Here is a 15509-nt window from a genome sequence, read left to right as displayed (position 1 = left end):
GTACTTTCTTTACTTGATTATGATGGGAATAAATAGTCAAGGCTAATACTGGCATAATGTAAAGCAGTTTGGGATCTTATAAAGACAGTAAAAGAAGAGAATATTTTAACGGTACAGTGAATTTGAGTAGGTTGTAAGTGAATGCTAAATATTAGATGTGATTTGCTTTTACAGAGTAGTATTTCCCAAAGGAAATTGGAGAAATCACAAATTTAATAGGAGGTCATTACATACTGGAGAGCAAGCTATATAATTTTTAAAAGCTTATTAATTAGCCATTCTTTTTTCTCTCAGAGGTAGAATATAATTTATATTAGGAAGAAGTTACTTTCCTAAATACGAAAACATTTAAGAATTCTTTTACAACTTTTCTTCCCCTGGCAGTTTTTCCTGATCCACCTAGCCTAGGTTCATGCAAATTCATGTCCATAGCACTGTATAATACTATTATCAGTTTTTTTGTTATATTGAAATTAACTATTGATATAATATGTTATCATACCCAAACTTCTTGAGCGTTGGTAACCCAACTCTTACATATCTTTGTATCTCATGCCCACTGGAGTGTCTAGTACATGTTTATGTAACAATTCGAAAATTATACTTTTTCCTTTGTAATGACAATACATTTTTATTTATAGACACACTTATTTTGGTCTAAGCATAAAAACATGATATATTTTATACTTCAAAGTTGCTTATAATAAAATTTTGAATGTCTAGTAGTTAAGCAGCTAGACTTAGCTAAAATCAAAGAACTAAGGCTGGATTCTCTAATTGAAAAATCCCATTTCATTAATGTACTATTTGGTTTTTACCATCTTTAATAGCTTTTAAAATAATACTGTTAAAAATAATATTCTTTATAATTAAAAAGATGCTACTTTTTATCTTGAACATTCTCTCTTGATAGCAAGAAGACATGAAATGATCTAGGATATATATACCTTTTTCCTGTGATCTTAGTCTTCAATAGTGGTTTTGGGTAGAAGCGTTTTTCATTTTGTTTTGTTTACTACTTATTAGCCTTCCCTGGATTAGTGCAGAACTCATGATAGTAATGTCACACTTCCATAACTTCTGGATTATATTTTAATTATACTTTCTGTGGACTTAATGCATTAAAAGGAAAGACACTCTAATGTCACTGAATACATACAGCTAATTCGTTTAAGGGACTAGTTTTTGGATATGTTATAAAACTCACAACTTTGATGTTTATTTTAAAAAGTCATCAGTTGAATTGATGTTGGCTCTATCTTGGCAATTTTATAGATGAATTAGAATAAAGTCTTTTAACTATCCCAGCTTTTAATCTGTTTCACAGTCTGCCTTCAGTTCTCTTAATATGGAATTCTCTTCCTTTCCAGGTTAGTGGTCCTCAACTTAATTAACTAATGTTCATTGAGTATCTGCTATGCACTAGGCATTCTGCAATGTGCTGAAGATGCAAATATGAAAAAGATGAGAATGAATGTATAAAAAGCATATAGGTATTAGTTCTTCCTAGTTACACTTCTGTTATGTCAGGTCATTCAGATTCTGTATTAGATAGATAAGGTAAGATGTGCCTTTGTTAGTAAGAAGCCAAATTCCATTTTTATTTAAATTAAATAGTTTGTGAAAGCTTTCAGGAATACTGATGTTATGAGGGGAGGAAAAGCCGCATATATATGGCTAATATAGATGAGTAATTATATTTTTCTCACATTTGTCCAGAAATTGATTAGTGAGTAAAAGTGACCAGTAGCTTCCCTGAAATTTGATTCAGAGTGTTTTAAAATTATTTCTAATATGGAGATTAATTTTATGATATTAGTCTTTAGGTATAAGAAACAGTTTGATATCAATAGCAATAAACAGGAAAAACATGGTACTTGTAATATGTATTTACTTATTTGTTCTCCTGTTAACTGTATGTACTTTGTATGTGTAGCTAGTAAGAAAACAAGTCAGAAGTCTAACACAGTTATTTTTACATGTTACATGTTTTTTAATTTTGTTTTGTGTCCCCAGTGTAGCTTCTAGGAAGTAGTTTAACTTACAGCAGGAGCAGAATCGTTTGGCTATGGGAAATGGAAAGCAAATTTCAAAAGTTGTCAGATCTGTTTAGGAGACTAATCATATGGTCTATTTTCTTATTTGAAGTTACAGAAATCTTAAAATATATTTTCTGTTTTTGATGTTTTTCAGTATTCATCCACAATGCGATACCTTTCATAGGGTTTGGCTTTTTGGATAATGCAATTATGATTGTTGCAGTAAGTTCTTTCTTTCACCCCTTCTATTTTGGGTTAATAAAGAAAGTAATGTGGTCTAAATTTTCCTAATAATTTATATATCCTAGCTATAAAATTTTAATTAACATCATAATGAACAAGGCTATTTTTTAATTATATTTCATGTTAATCAGACTATCATTCAGTTTTAAGGCATTGTATATATTAATCATTAAGACTTTTGGTAAAGCATTGACAGTAATAAACACATATTTATTAGGTCTATATTATTCTCTAGTTTCAACATTCTTATTAAAGGAAAAAGTATATAAGTTTTCTGATCTTTAATTTTATTGACAGTTCTCATCACATATATGTTATTTGGTAGTCCTTGTTTAGTTTTTCCATGCAGAAATGTTTTAAAGGGTGTTTTGATATAGTCTATCCATTTAATAGAAAGATATTTTAAGTTTTAGTTGAGAACACTGAGTGTATCTCCTTTCTGTCGTTGTTCCATTGTAGTGTTAAAAAAAAAAATCCCCTTTGCTGTAGTCATTTTAATGTAAGTGTGTTCCTTAAAAGTGTTTAGTCTCAGAGAAGGCTTATTTACCTTTCCTACCATTGAGTGGCACCTTTTGTTAATGAATACCAATATTGGTTCAATTTCTAAAGCCAGAGATGAGTCCATGTATTAAAATGCAAGTCTTCTAAAACTGCCCAGTGCTTTATCCACTTCTTTTCACTGACTCTAACTTGAAAAAATGAGGTAAATGGTAGCTGTTGTGTAAGAGACTGTTAAAAAAAATGATTTTAGGATTATTGAATGTGAGAAAAATACATATGAGAGCTGCAAGGTTTGGGTGGTTTTTTTTTTTTTTTTTTTTTTTTTTTTGGTGTTTTGGAGGTCACATGTACTACAGATGGACATAAATAGAATATTTGGTTTCAAAACAGGGATTAAAGGTATGATTTACATTGTGTAGATTATAAAATTTGCTTAAAGAATATCTCAAATTCTTAAAAGAATATCTAAAATGAATTTTTTTTTTTTGCTGTTATATAGTCTCATCTTATGTCCAGATTAATGGTGCTCAGATATCCAGAAAGTCTGGCTATTCACCTATGTTCACACAATAAGAATGTATCCTGCTGCCTAAATAGTCACAGAAGGTGCCCTAGCATGCACACAACTTGAAAGTGAGAGCACCCACTGCATAGTTCTTTAGCAAAGCATCCTGGCAAGAGCCTCTAAGATATAATTTCAGAACGCTAGTTTTTTTGACTGATTATGACATTTTCCTAATATATATATATATAAGTATTAAATTGGCAAATTTATATATCTGTGAATTTGAGAAAATATATTTGAATATTCAGCAACTTAGAACCACACTGCTTTCAGTGAAATTACTAAAATTTGGTTAGATTATTTAATAAATAATAAGTCATATCTAATTATAATGAAAACATCACTATTATGGATTTATAAGCTATAGTTCTTGATGTGTTCTTAGTTTCTCTGTGACAAATCTATCTTTCGGTTTTACACAACTCAATATTTCAGTTTCTCTTAATTGAGAGCTAGTATCTACACTACTACCTTCATATTTATTTTTTTCCACCTCAGTAGGGCAGACCTTGGATAGTCAAATACTGAAAGACTATCCTTTCTACAAGGAAGTATTGAGATGATATATTTGTATAAAGAAAGGTGCATAGATAGGACACCTGGGTGGCTTGGCGTTTGAGCATCTGTCTTTGGCTCAGGGCGTGATCTCGGGATCCAGGATCGAGTCCCACATTGGGCTCCCTGTGATGAGCCTACTTCTCTCTCTACCTCTCTCTCTCTCTATCTCTCATAAATAAAATAGGGTCTTTAAAAAAAAAGTGAACAGAGATTTTGAAGAGAGTTCAGAATAGGGAAACTGGGTAGCTTCATAGACCCTGAATAAAATGTTCACATTGTGTTATTTCTTTGAAATAAATATCTAAAGTAACAGATAATCTGCATCTAAATACAGCTACCAACACAGTGAAACACCCACACTCTAGAGTCAAATTATTATGTTGTTTACTGTTTTCTGTTACTTGGGCCTGTGTCTCATTGTTAGTATAACTGAGAGTGAGCTATTTTTCCAGGTCTGAGATACTTGACTCCAAGTTAGTAATTAATATGTGTTCTTGAAGTTTACACTGAAATTCAGTTTCAGGGACATATACTAGTTTTTACTCATATAATATTGAAAGAAATGTTTAAATCACTGGCTTCAGTACCTGATGAAGAGCAGTTTGTGTGGGAAATTTGTTATTCAGTGATCATTGCAAACTAGTTCAGGAACAGTGAAATTTCCCAAAGAGTTTTATAATAAATAGGCTGCTGAAACTAAAATACCTAAATAATATAATTCTAGAATCTGTGAATAGGGAAATAGTCATCATTATCTTAAGAATGTTTTTCACCTTTTAATTTTTTAAAAACACTGATTGCCTTCTAACATTGTGGGACAGATTGACTGTTTTAAGATAGTAGGTTAAGGAAATATTTGATTCTTCTTTTCTATCATGTCATTGACATTTGATGTTTTCCTCTTTCCTGTTGTATTCTTTTGGTTGCCATCCTAGTTGTAGTCATCAAAACAAATTCCTATGTAACTTCCTGTAATAGATTGACCTTTATTGTTGGCTGCTGTTCATACTCAGCCTTTGGTTTCATAGCTTTATATTCTCTTTTTGCATTACTGGTATTGCTTTTTATAACATATTTTGGTGGGTTTTTTTTTTTTTTTTGGATTACGTTTTTACAATTTAATTAGAATAGAAATCATTAGAATTCTAGAGTAGTTTAATTGTATTCAGGTGATGAACCAGATGTAATTTTAAGATAACTAGTATTAGATGTATAACAGAATTTGATGTAACTATGGGGAAAAGTAAAGACTAGTAGTCTATTGTCCTCAATCTGTCTTTGACTTTGTTTGAAGCTTTTTTTGTTGTTAGAAGGTCCTTCAGGTTTCTTAAATACAACTAAGTGATTAAGCACTTAAACACTTTTTAAATACATGTATTGCAAACAGATTTTTCTTAGGGCATGCCTAATGATTCATTGCTGCTAAAGAAGCTATATTTATTTTTTATGTACTGTACCTGTCAGGTGCCTTTTTTCTATATTAGCTCCAGTTTTTTGTGAGTTTTTTTTTTCCCATCCGTATATAAAGATACACATCTTTACTCTTTACGTGTGTTCTGTTCATTTTCTTTCAGAAATCTGTTTTTTGGGGGTTCCTTTAAAACCTTCCTTGTGATTTTAAATACTTAGGAGACTTATGCATCAGGCTGTTCTCTCCATATCCAACAAGAATTGTGTTTTAAAGGGATGGAGCCAAAAGGCCTAGGCAAGAGAAAAATGAGGAAAATTCAACTCAGCCTCTTTTCAGTTTTATAAAAAATTAAGTAATGCAATATTTCTACATACCAGATAGTGTTCTTTTTTTTTCTCTCTCTGTAAGTATCATTGAGATTTAAAAATTTACTTTAAAATTTTCAAGCATCACTCTTCAGGAGGAAAATTAAATCTACTTAAGGCAACATTGCCCAAGCGTTAGAACTCAGCACAGTAGATCATAGGATTTCTTCTTTATTCTATGTAATAACCCATTAGAATAGTTTAACCTTCTTCATTTCAGTTCCTTCTCTTTAAAATGGAAGTACAAATATGAATCTCTCTTGTCTATAAAGGAACGGGATGGATGTGGAAAGTATAAAACTCTCTCAGTAAATTCAGTGGAAATGAAGTAGAGTCTTGTTTTTTTACTGAGGTTCTATCTGTTGCTTATAAATGAATCATATGGTCTTACTACCTAATGGTTAAAGGACTCATTGATATAAAGATAATTTTTGACGTTTGATCTCTTGGGTCCTTAGAAATTAGTTGAGTCTGTTTTTTTTTTTTTTTAAACTCTTTTGGTAGAGTAAATAACAATAATATATATGTATCATTCAGAATTTAAAACTAGGTGAGTTGATTTTTGTGTTCCAAGAGGTTTAAAGAATCTTTCTTTGTGGCTGGAAAATATAAATTTTAGATTTTTAATGATGGGTTATATTGCTATTTGTATTGTAATTATGTTTTTGCTATTTTTATGAAAGTAATTTTAATGAATCAAGTGATATTGATGTTTCCTCATAAATGCATACATTTAATAGATAAGTACATTACTGCATTATATGAATATTTCTGCATATTTTATATATATAATTTTGCTGCAATAACCTATGTATGGGTTTAACCAGTCTCTCTGTTTTTTAATACTTTACTATTTTTTATAGTCACTTCAGCATTAGTTTTTAAGATTAATTTCTTTATAATCATTTTTCAGGGAACCCATATTGAGATGTCTATTGGAATTATTTTGGGAATTTCAACTATGGCAGGTATTTAATAATAGTCATTTTATTATCCATTTTCTGTATATTTATAAAATATTTTAGCAGCTTAGATTTACTAGAGGATAATTTATTTGAATAAGTTTACTCATTGAAATGTCTATTAGTTTGTCTCCTTAATCCTGTTCTTCTAATTCTTAATTTTGTATATGTAGCACTTTTTTCTTGAGAAATTTTAGGTACTTTATGTTAGTTAATGAGTAACAATGCTGTACTATGTTAAAATCAGTTTTTCTCTTAATTCAATGTTACCCCAAAACTTTTTTACTCTTGTTTGTACTAATTTATTTTCAAGTTGGGTAGAAAAACCAAAGAAGAAAATATAAGATTGAAATCTAACTTGGTTCTGTTACTGTCTTTCTCCTAGTTACCATCTGTTTTTCATGATGGTGAAATTTAGGAATGGTTCAAGTGTTGTGTTTGTTGTTTGGAAAGCATTGTGAGTAGATGAGTTCATGAAAGAGATATTTCTTCTCTATGATTTTCTTGAATTTCAGAGCTATTCATAAAGCTTTACTTTAACTTCCAAATATCCAAATTTCCCTAAATATAAAAGATAAAATTCAAAATATTGTATAGATATTGAAACCAAAATGGAAACTGGCTACCACAACAGAAGAAAACCTATTATTTGATAGAAATAGAACAGTATAATCCCAAAGGACTTGTGTTCTATTTTAAAATCTTGAGATTCAGAGCTATCCAGTGAGTTACTTTGGATATAGTTGTAGTTTCAGAAACTGTGATTACTCTTCCAGATCAGTGCTTTGTTGATGTTATAGCGATATATTAGGATGACTTTTCTGACTTTCATGTAACAAGTCACTTACTCATTTCTCAATTTTTTAGCTGCTGCTTTGGGAAATCTTGTGTCAGATTTAGCTGGACTTGGGTAGGTACATTCATCTGTTCACTTGTGCATGTGTGTACTGACTTACTCTTTCTCTTCTCTATTCTTTAATTGAGAAAGATAAAAAATATGGGACATTTATTGTGTATGTTTTCAAACTAAAGTTTTAAATTTAATATTTGTAAATCAGTAGTACTAGATCTTTGGTGTGCATCAAATATAAATGCCTGTGTTATACCTCTGGGTATAAGGACCTGGAGTTTGTGTTTAAAATCTTCTCAGGAGATTGATAGATGCACAAAGTTTTTGTAAGATGACTGTAATTTAAGCAGAGTTTAATTTTTCATTTATTGAAGTATTTATATGTATTTTATAGACATTTCTAAGGTAAGACAGGATTAAAACCAAGAACTTCATCATTGTTTCACCCTACCCTTCTCTCACTAAGCTCAAAGATAAGAGATATGGCTCAAATGTGAGGCTCCCGACTGGGCATGTTTTCTGGAAAAAAGGAACTTTCAAAAGTAGTAATGGCCAGATCATACATGGGTTTGGCCAGTTTTTGCTGTCTTTATTCCATGTGACAGGAATGATGAAACAAAGCAAGGACGCCTACTAGAAAAGGCCAGCTTTCTCTCCTACTCACTTTACATTCTCTCTTCCACGCAGCACATGGTCTGGGCTGCCTCCTGAGCTTAAGGAAGCTTGGAAAGTATAAATTAGACTAAGTTGGCATTAATTATTGTGATAAACATACTCTCTTTTGCTCAGTCTTTGGCTCTATTTCTTCCTTCCTTGGTTCATGAGAGTGGTAATTTTTGAGATTTGGATTTGAGTCTAGTAGTTTACTTAGCCCTATAATCTAGGAAGAAGCAGCTTTATAAGTGATCTAACCCTGTGTATGAGACTTCTGTACTGGAGTTTGAGGCTAAAGCTACTCTTAAAACACAAAGTTTCTTTGCATCTGGGCCAGGGTAGAAATTTTATATTTCTCAGATTCCTGACATGAATCTATAATGATATCACCCCTTACACATTCTGTTTCCCCATTTCCAACATTAAGGTTAATATTGGTAATATTATAGCTGCTGTGATAGCTTTTTATAATTAATAGAACTAAGTGATTTAATAGCTTTTAAAGCCGTTTAATTTTAGCTTGTATCATTAGTTATTTTTGATTAGAGATAAAGATTTTGTTGGGAGTCTTTGTGTTTAGAACTATTTCTTCTCTGCCTTTAAAAATATCATTAAATAACAAATACTACATTTTATTGATTCTTAGGTACATAGTTTTTTTTTTGTAGAACTTAACATATCTGATATTGGGATCCATCTTATAACTGATATATGCATAGTTTAATTGGCAAATTTTTTCCCTTGTAGTTCACAAAGTAAGTTTGTATCCAATAAATGATGGGAAGTTAAACTTGATAATACTTGAGATTGCCTTCAAAATTCTAGGCTGTTTTTATTAATATATCAATCTAATAAATTTTGGAAATTTTTGCTTTTGGTGACAGTTATTAATTTATATCATATGAAATGAAAATGTGCTTTGCTTTGAATTTGGAATAAGTACATAATTGCAATTTTATTGCAATAATTCTGTATATACTATGAAATAATCTTTTAAATAAAAGAGCGGGGTGCCTGAGTGGCTCAGTTGGTTAAGCATCTGACACTTGAGTTCTGCTCAAGTCATGATCTCAGGTTGTGAGATTGAGCCCCATGTCCAGCTCTGCACTGGGTGTGGAGCTTCCTTGAGACTCTCTCTCTCTCTCTCTCTCTCTCCTCCTTGGCCTCTCACCTCCCCCCACTCTCCTATCCCCACTTACTCACTCTCTCTCTAAATAAATACATACATACATAAAAGAGAATAATTACTCTAAGCCAATTAGTTTATGTATTGAATACATTAATGATAACATATTTTTAAGCTATATATATTTATGCACAATAAAAATGAAAATTCTAAAAACATTTACTCCATTTCTAGAGTGCCAGTTACAGGTGTAAAATTATCTGGTTTCTTTTTGTACTAATTAGTTTATTTAATGACATTTGTGTGTCTCTTTAAAAACTTACATTCTGTCCTTCTGTTTTTTTTTTTTAAAGACTTGCAGGCTATGTTGAAGCTTTGGCTTCCAGATTAGGTCTGTCAATTCCTGATCTTACACCAAAACAAGTGGACATGTGGCAAACACGTGTTAGTACACATTTTGTAAGTACTCTAAATGGTTTATGATAATGAATTCAGGTAGCCAGAGCAAGATACTGTATAGTTCAGTCCTTTGAGAAATTTGAGACTAACTTGATTTGAGTGGCGTGTTTAACAAAATTGTCTAAGCTTTGGCAGTTTTCAGAAGAAGGTTAATTTTTTATTGTTTATTTTGTGTAGGTGTATTTGATTTTTAGAATATTCTTTATATGATTCAGTTAAGAATATATGCCATGTACTAGAGACTGAAGGACATAAAATGAATATGAATTATAGTTACTTTTGAGAACTGTTTAGGTGAAGAACAAGGCATATAAACAAATTATAATTTTGTAGGACATATGCAGTTATAGAATCATGCACTAGATACAACAGTAGCACAAGTAAGAGAATTCATACTTGTGGGGAGAAATGTCTTTTGGTGGGAACATTTCTTGGTGCTTATTGGATCTAAGCATATTTGTGTATTATTGATAAGATGTTTACTGGTGAACAAGAGAATTCTGAGTACATTAACTAGCATGTAGAAAGACATGATAAAAACAGGGTATGTTCAGAGAAATACAAGAAATTAAGTATTGCTGGAGTATAATACTTACTAGTTGAAGATGAAGCAGCAGTAGGAAACAGCATTGGAGAAGTAAGGATAGATCAGACAGGAAAGACCATATAAGCTATGTTAAAGAGCTTGAACCTCATAACTAGGTGATGGAGTGCTAAGTGAAGAATTTTAAGTAGGAAGGAAAGTAGATATATTACAGTGCCACCAATTAAGTCAAGAAAAAGGGAGGAAGGACAAGTTAAGGAAGGCTATGAGATCTTTTTTGATTCAGTAAGTTGAATTTGAGATGCTTTAGGACATTGAAGTGGTAATACCTAGTAGGCATTTGGCTTAAAAGTTAGAGAGGTCTGAATTAGAGATGATGAGTATTATCAATTATTCTTTCAACAAATATTCATTATTTTCTACTAAATGCATAGTACACATGTAGGAGTTTTGAATATATTGGCTAACAAAACAAGATCTTTTTTTCTATGGATCTTACACTCTAGCAGTGGAGAGAAGACCATAAAAAATTGGATAAATAAAATGTTTAATGTACCAAAAGTTTGCAAATGTTAAAGGAATTAAAGAAAAAAGAAAGAACAGGGTAAAAGAGATTGAGAGTGCTGGGATAGAGACAGCTTGCAGGATTAAATAGGAGAGTCACTGCAGGCCACACTGACTGAAAAGGTGATAGTTAAAATCATGGGAGAAAGTGAGATTATACAGGACCGTGATTCTCAAAGTGTAGTGCCATGGCCAGAAAGATCAGCCCTACCTGGAAACTTGTTACAAATGCAAATCTCAGGCCTCACCTTAGACTCACCTATTTCTGTGTAGAAAATCATGTATATGTATCCATATCCTGCAATTTATAGATAAATTTAAGTGAGATTAGTTGTCTGATTTCTGCTAGAAATGTTGAGGAATCAGGATATTCTAACATTCTAGCAATTTGGCTTGACATTTTAGCACTACATTTGGGACCAAGAGAAGATTTTCCTTGGCTTTCTTCTCATGTAATTGATCATTGTTTTTTCGTTCTATATTATAAGCAGGTCCATTCCCTTCTCCTATTATAAAAGTACTTCAGTTACTAAGCTAGTGTATAGATAGATAGATAACAGATGGATAGATAATGTGTGTATCTGTGTGTATTTTGAAATTTTCTGCTAGCATATGAAGTGATTCTATTTCTTGGTTGTTGACTCTTCTTTTATGTTAGGATTGAATGTACTCTTGTAACATGACATTCAGTAACATTCAATTAATGAATAGCCTGAAGTAATTTAAGCTACTGATCAGTAATCTATTCATGGCATAAGCTAACTCTGAAATTTACCCATAATGGAATAAATGCAAATGAATATGCAGGTTCCTGTTGATATGGGTTATATTTTAAAACCTCATTTATAATTCAGCTGATTGAAATTCAGAAAATGTTTTCTTTCCGAACTGTGTTACAGATGTACTCAAGTTCTTGGGTTAGCCCTAGTGTAGTTACTTGTAAGGCCTAGACTATCATAAGACCTGATAATAATATATAGGTAACTGATTTTTCAGTGGAAAGATGTTTCAGGTTCTGAATCACAGAGCTGGAAAAGGATATCCCACTTCTTTCCTCCCTCTCTGCCCTATTGACTTTATGCCTCATTGAGATAATTGGATTGGAACTCATTAACTGGCAGTCCTAGAGTGAGTGCAGGAGGAAACCCTTGCTTTCCATGGAAAATAGTAACAAGCATTCTAACAGAATGGGTGAGAAGTAGAAGAAGCAATGAACATTTCATGTATATGGGAAAGTCATAAATCTAAATAAAATCTTTCTCTGTGTATATAAATAAATATAAATGAATATAAAGTTTAAGGTCAAGATAAGGATCTAGGATTAAATTTTAGCATCTGGAATGAAGAAAATTTCTGCTTATTAAAGCTCTGTAAGAGTGATACTTTTTGAAGCTTGATGAAAAAGAGATGATGAAATGAAATGACATGATGAAAATGACAAATCTGACTATTAACATAAAGCATGGGCATACCACCACCACCATCACTATCACTACCACCAAAAACCCAAAAATAACAGAGTTGAAAATTTTTATGCAAGCTGTTGTCAAAACACTAATGTCTAATCTTGAAATTTATTAGAAACCCTGAAGGGTCTGATAGATAAATATGGATGATATATAAGAAAAAACATTGTATTCAAGATTGTTGATTATGTAGCTATCATAGCACCTGTAATGTCTGATAGAATTTGTTTTATTTATTTGCTTTTCTCCTTATAACTAATTGGAAGTTCCTAAAAGATAGAGACACTGCATCTAATTAGTTTTTGTTTCTCTGGTACCTAGCACAGACTTTGGCACATAGTAGATTCTCAGTAAAGTTTGTATGAAGAACTAAAACTTACCTGAAAAGATTTAACCCTGATGGTCATCATAGAAATTCAAATTTTAAAAATTATTTACAAAGATAAACATTTAAAAGTGTTCATAGTGTAGGTATGGTTGTAAAAAAATTGGTGTGTATATATACATATACATATACTACATATATTTATACATATACAGTTGACTCTTGAACAACCTGGGGGTTGAGGCACCATCAACCCCCATGAGTTGAAAATCCATGTATAACTTTGACTTCTCAAACACTTAACTACTAATAGCTAACTGGAAGCCTTACCAATAACATACATAGTTGATTAACGCATATTTTGTATGCTATATAGATTACATATTGTATTCTTAGAATAAAGTAAGCTAGAGAAAGGAAAATGTTGCTAAGAAAATCATGAGGAAGAGAAAAAACATTTATAGTACTGAACTGTAAAAACCCACATAAGTAGATCCATACCTGTGTTGTTAAAACCTTTGTTGTCTGAGGATCAACTGTATTTCAATTGGTATATATGTAGTTGCTGTCAGTTTTGCTTAGAATAGATAGCATGGTATTCATTATACTATGAATATGCACAGATGTTCATGTTATGTGATTTTTAAGCAAATCATTGGGAAGAACTATACAGAGAAATGTTTATTGTAATATCACACTGGCGAAAAAGTAGCAATGATTTTTAATGATATAAGGAGAGCTTTAAACATTAAAGGCCATCAATTCAGTGGAATTTAAGGAGTTTGATAATAAGTTTATGAAACAGTTTGCAAAGGGCTTATTAGAACAGGTGGCTATGGGGGAAGAATTGAGACAGAATACAAAGCTATGTTTACATAAGTATTAGACCTACATATAATTAGCTATATCTGGGGATAAATATTGAAAAAGGAATATATACAAAAAGGAGCAAATCCAAATATATTGAGAGTATTTGGTGAGTTTTTTCCCCCTATCTTCCTATCTTCAGATGATAAAATGTATGTACAATTTCTAAGAAGTGTTTTTCTACTTGAATATTTCTTTGGTGTTATTTCACGGCAATTTTCCTAGTTGCATTGAACTTTAAATATTACTTGTTTTAGAACCCTATTGTAACTTATTTTTTTTATTGAAGCGTAGTTGACATACAATATTATATTAGTTTCGGGTATACAACCTAGTGATTCAACAGTTATATATATATTAACAAAATAGCACAATAGGTATAGTCACCATTTATCAGCGTACAAAATTGTTACATTTTTTACTATATTTCCTATGCTGTACTTTACTTTCTCATGACTTACTTATTTTACAGTTGGAAATTTGTACCTCTTACTGCCCTTCACCTATTTCACCCATCCCCTCCATCTCCTCCTGTCTGGCAACCACCACTTTGTTTTCTATATCTATGAGTCTATTTCTGTTTTTTTATTTGTTTTGTTTTTTAGATTCCACATGTAAGTGAAATCATGTTATTTGTCTTTTTCTGTCTGACTTATTTCACTTACCATAATACCCTTGAGGTCCATCTACATTGTCACAAATGTCAAGATTTCATTCTCTTTCATGGCTGAGTAGTAGACTCCATTGTCTCTCTGTGTGTTTGTGTGTGTGCATGTATACATGTGTATACATATACAAATGTATGTATACATTTATACTTGCATACATGTATGTGTGTGTGTGCACATACATATATACTATATCTTCTTCATCTGTTGATGGACATTTAGATTGCTTCTGTATCTTGGCTATTATAAATAATGCTACACTAAAAATATGGGTTCATATATCTTTTCAAATTAGTGTTTTTTTTTTCCCTTGGGTAAATACCCAGAAATGGAATTAGTGGATCATATAGTATTTTCATTTTTAATGTTTTGAGGAACCTTCATTCTATTTCCCGTAGTGGCTACACCAATTTACTTCCCCACCAGCAGCGTACAAGGATTCCCTTTTCTCTGTATCCTCACCAATGCTTGTTTTTTTCTTGTCTTTTTAAAGACAAGTTAAATTAGTTTCAAGTGTACAATACAGTAATGTAACAATTCTTTATATTATTACTCAGTGCTCATCAAGATAAGTATATTTTTAATCCTCTTCACCTATTCACCCACCTCCACTCTGGTAATCATCTGTTTATTCTCTATAGTTAAGAGTCTGTTTTTGGTTTGTTTCTCTCCTTTCCCTTTGTTTATTTTTTTTCTTAAATTCCACATATGAGTGAAATCATATGGTATTTGTCTTTCTCTAACTGACTTACTTCACTTAGCATGATACCCTCTAGATCTATCCATGTTGTTACATTCTTTTTTGTGGCTGAATAATATTTGTGTGTGTGTGTGTGTGTGTGTGTGTACACCACAACTTTATCTGTTCATTTATCAGTGGACACTTAAGGCTGTTTCCATAGTTTGGCTATTGTACGTAATGCTGCAATAAACACAGGGGTACATACATCCTTTTGAATTAGTGTTTTTGTATTCTTTGTAATCACATGGTAGTGTGATTACTGGATCATGTGGTAGTTATATTTTTAATTGTTGAGGAACCTCCATACTGTTGTCCACAGTGGCTGTACCAGTTTGCATTCCTGCCAGCTGTGCATAAGGGTTCGTTTTTCTCCACTTCTTGTTTCTTGTGTTTTTTATTTGAGTCATTCTGACAGGTGTAAGGTGATATCTCCTTGTAGTTTTGGTTTGCATTTCCCTGATTAGTAGTATTGAGCAGCTTTTCGTATTAGCCATCTGTATGTCTTCTTTGGAGAAATGTCTATTTTAGGTCCTCTGCCCATTTTTTAATCAAATTCTTTTTCAGTGTTAAGTTGTATGAGTTTTTTATGTATTTCGGATA

At 31.6% G+C, this 15509-nt stretch overlaps 1 protein-coding gene across 6 annotated transcripts in view; it reads left to right on the top strand.

Annotated features, from left to right (window-relative positions):
• TMEM65 (transmembrane protein 65) overlaps nt 1–15509 on the top strand; it is an 80905-nt gene that overhangs the window by 42158 nt on the left and 23238 nt on the right. For 5 of the 6 annotated variants that reach the window (XM_035697567.2, XM_049092715.1, XM_035697628.2 and 2 more), the window contains 4 exons: nt 2194–2261; nt 6596–6650; nt 7512–7554; nt 9628–9733. In XM_035697567.2, the coding sequence (XP_035553460.1) occupies nt 2194–2261; nt 6596–6650; nt 7512–7554; nt 9628–9733 (272 nt within the window). The remainder of the gene's footprint in view (nt 1–2193; nt 2262–6595; nt 6651–7511; nt 7555–9627; nt 9734–15509) is intronic. The other variant, XM_025450266.3, reaches the window with a different exon arrangement.

Source organism: Canis lupus, chromosome 13 (genome assembly GCF_003254725.2).
Source record: "Canis lupus dingo isolate Sandy chromosome 13, ASM325472v2, whole genome shotgun sequence".
Classification (NCBI taxonomy): domain Eukaryota; kingdom Metazoa; phylum Chordata; class Mammalia; order Carnivora; family Canidae; genus Canis; species Canis lupus.
Note: the sequence above shows the minus strand (reverse complement) of the source record. Positions and strands in the feature narration are given on the sequence as shown.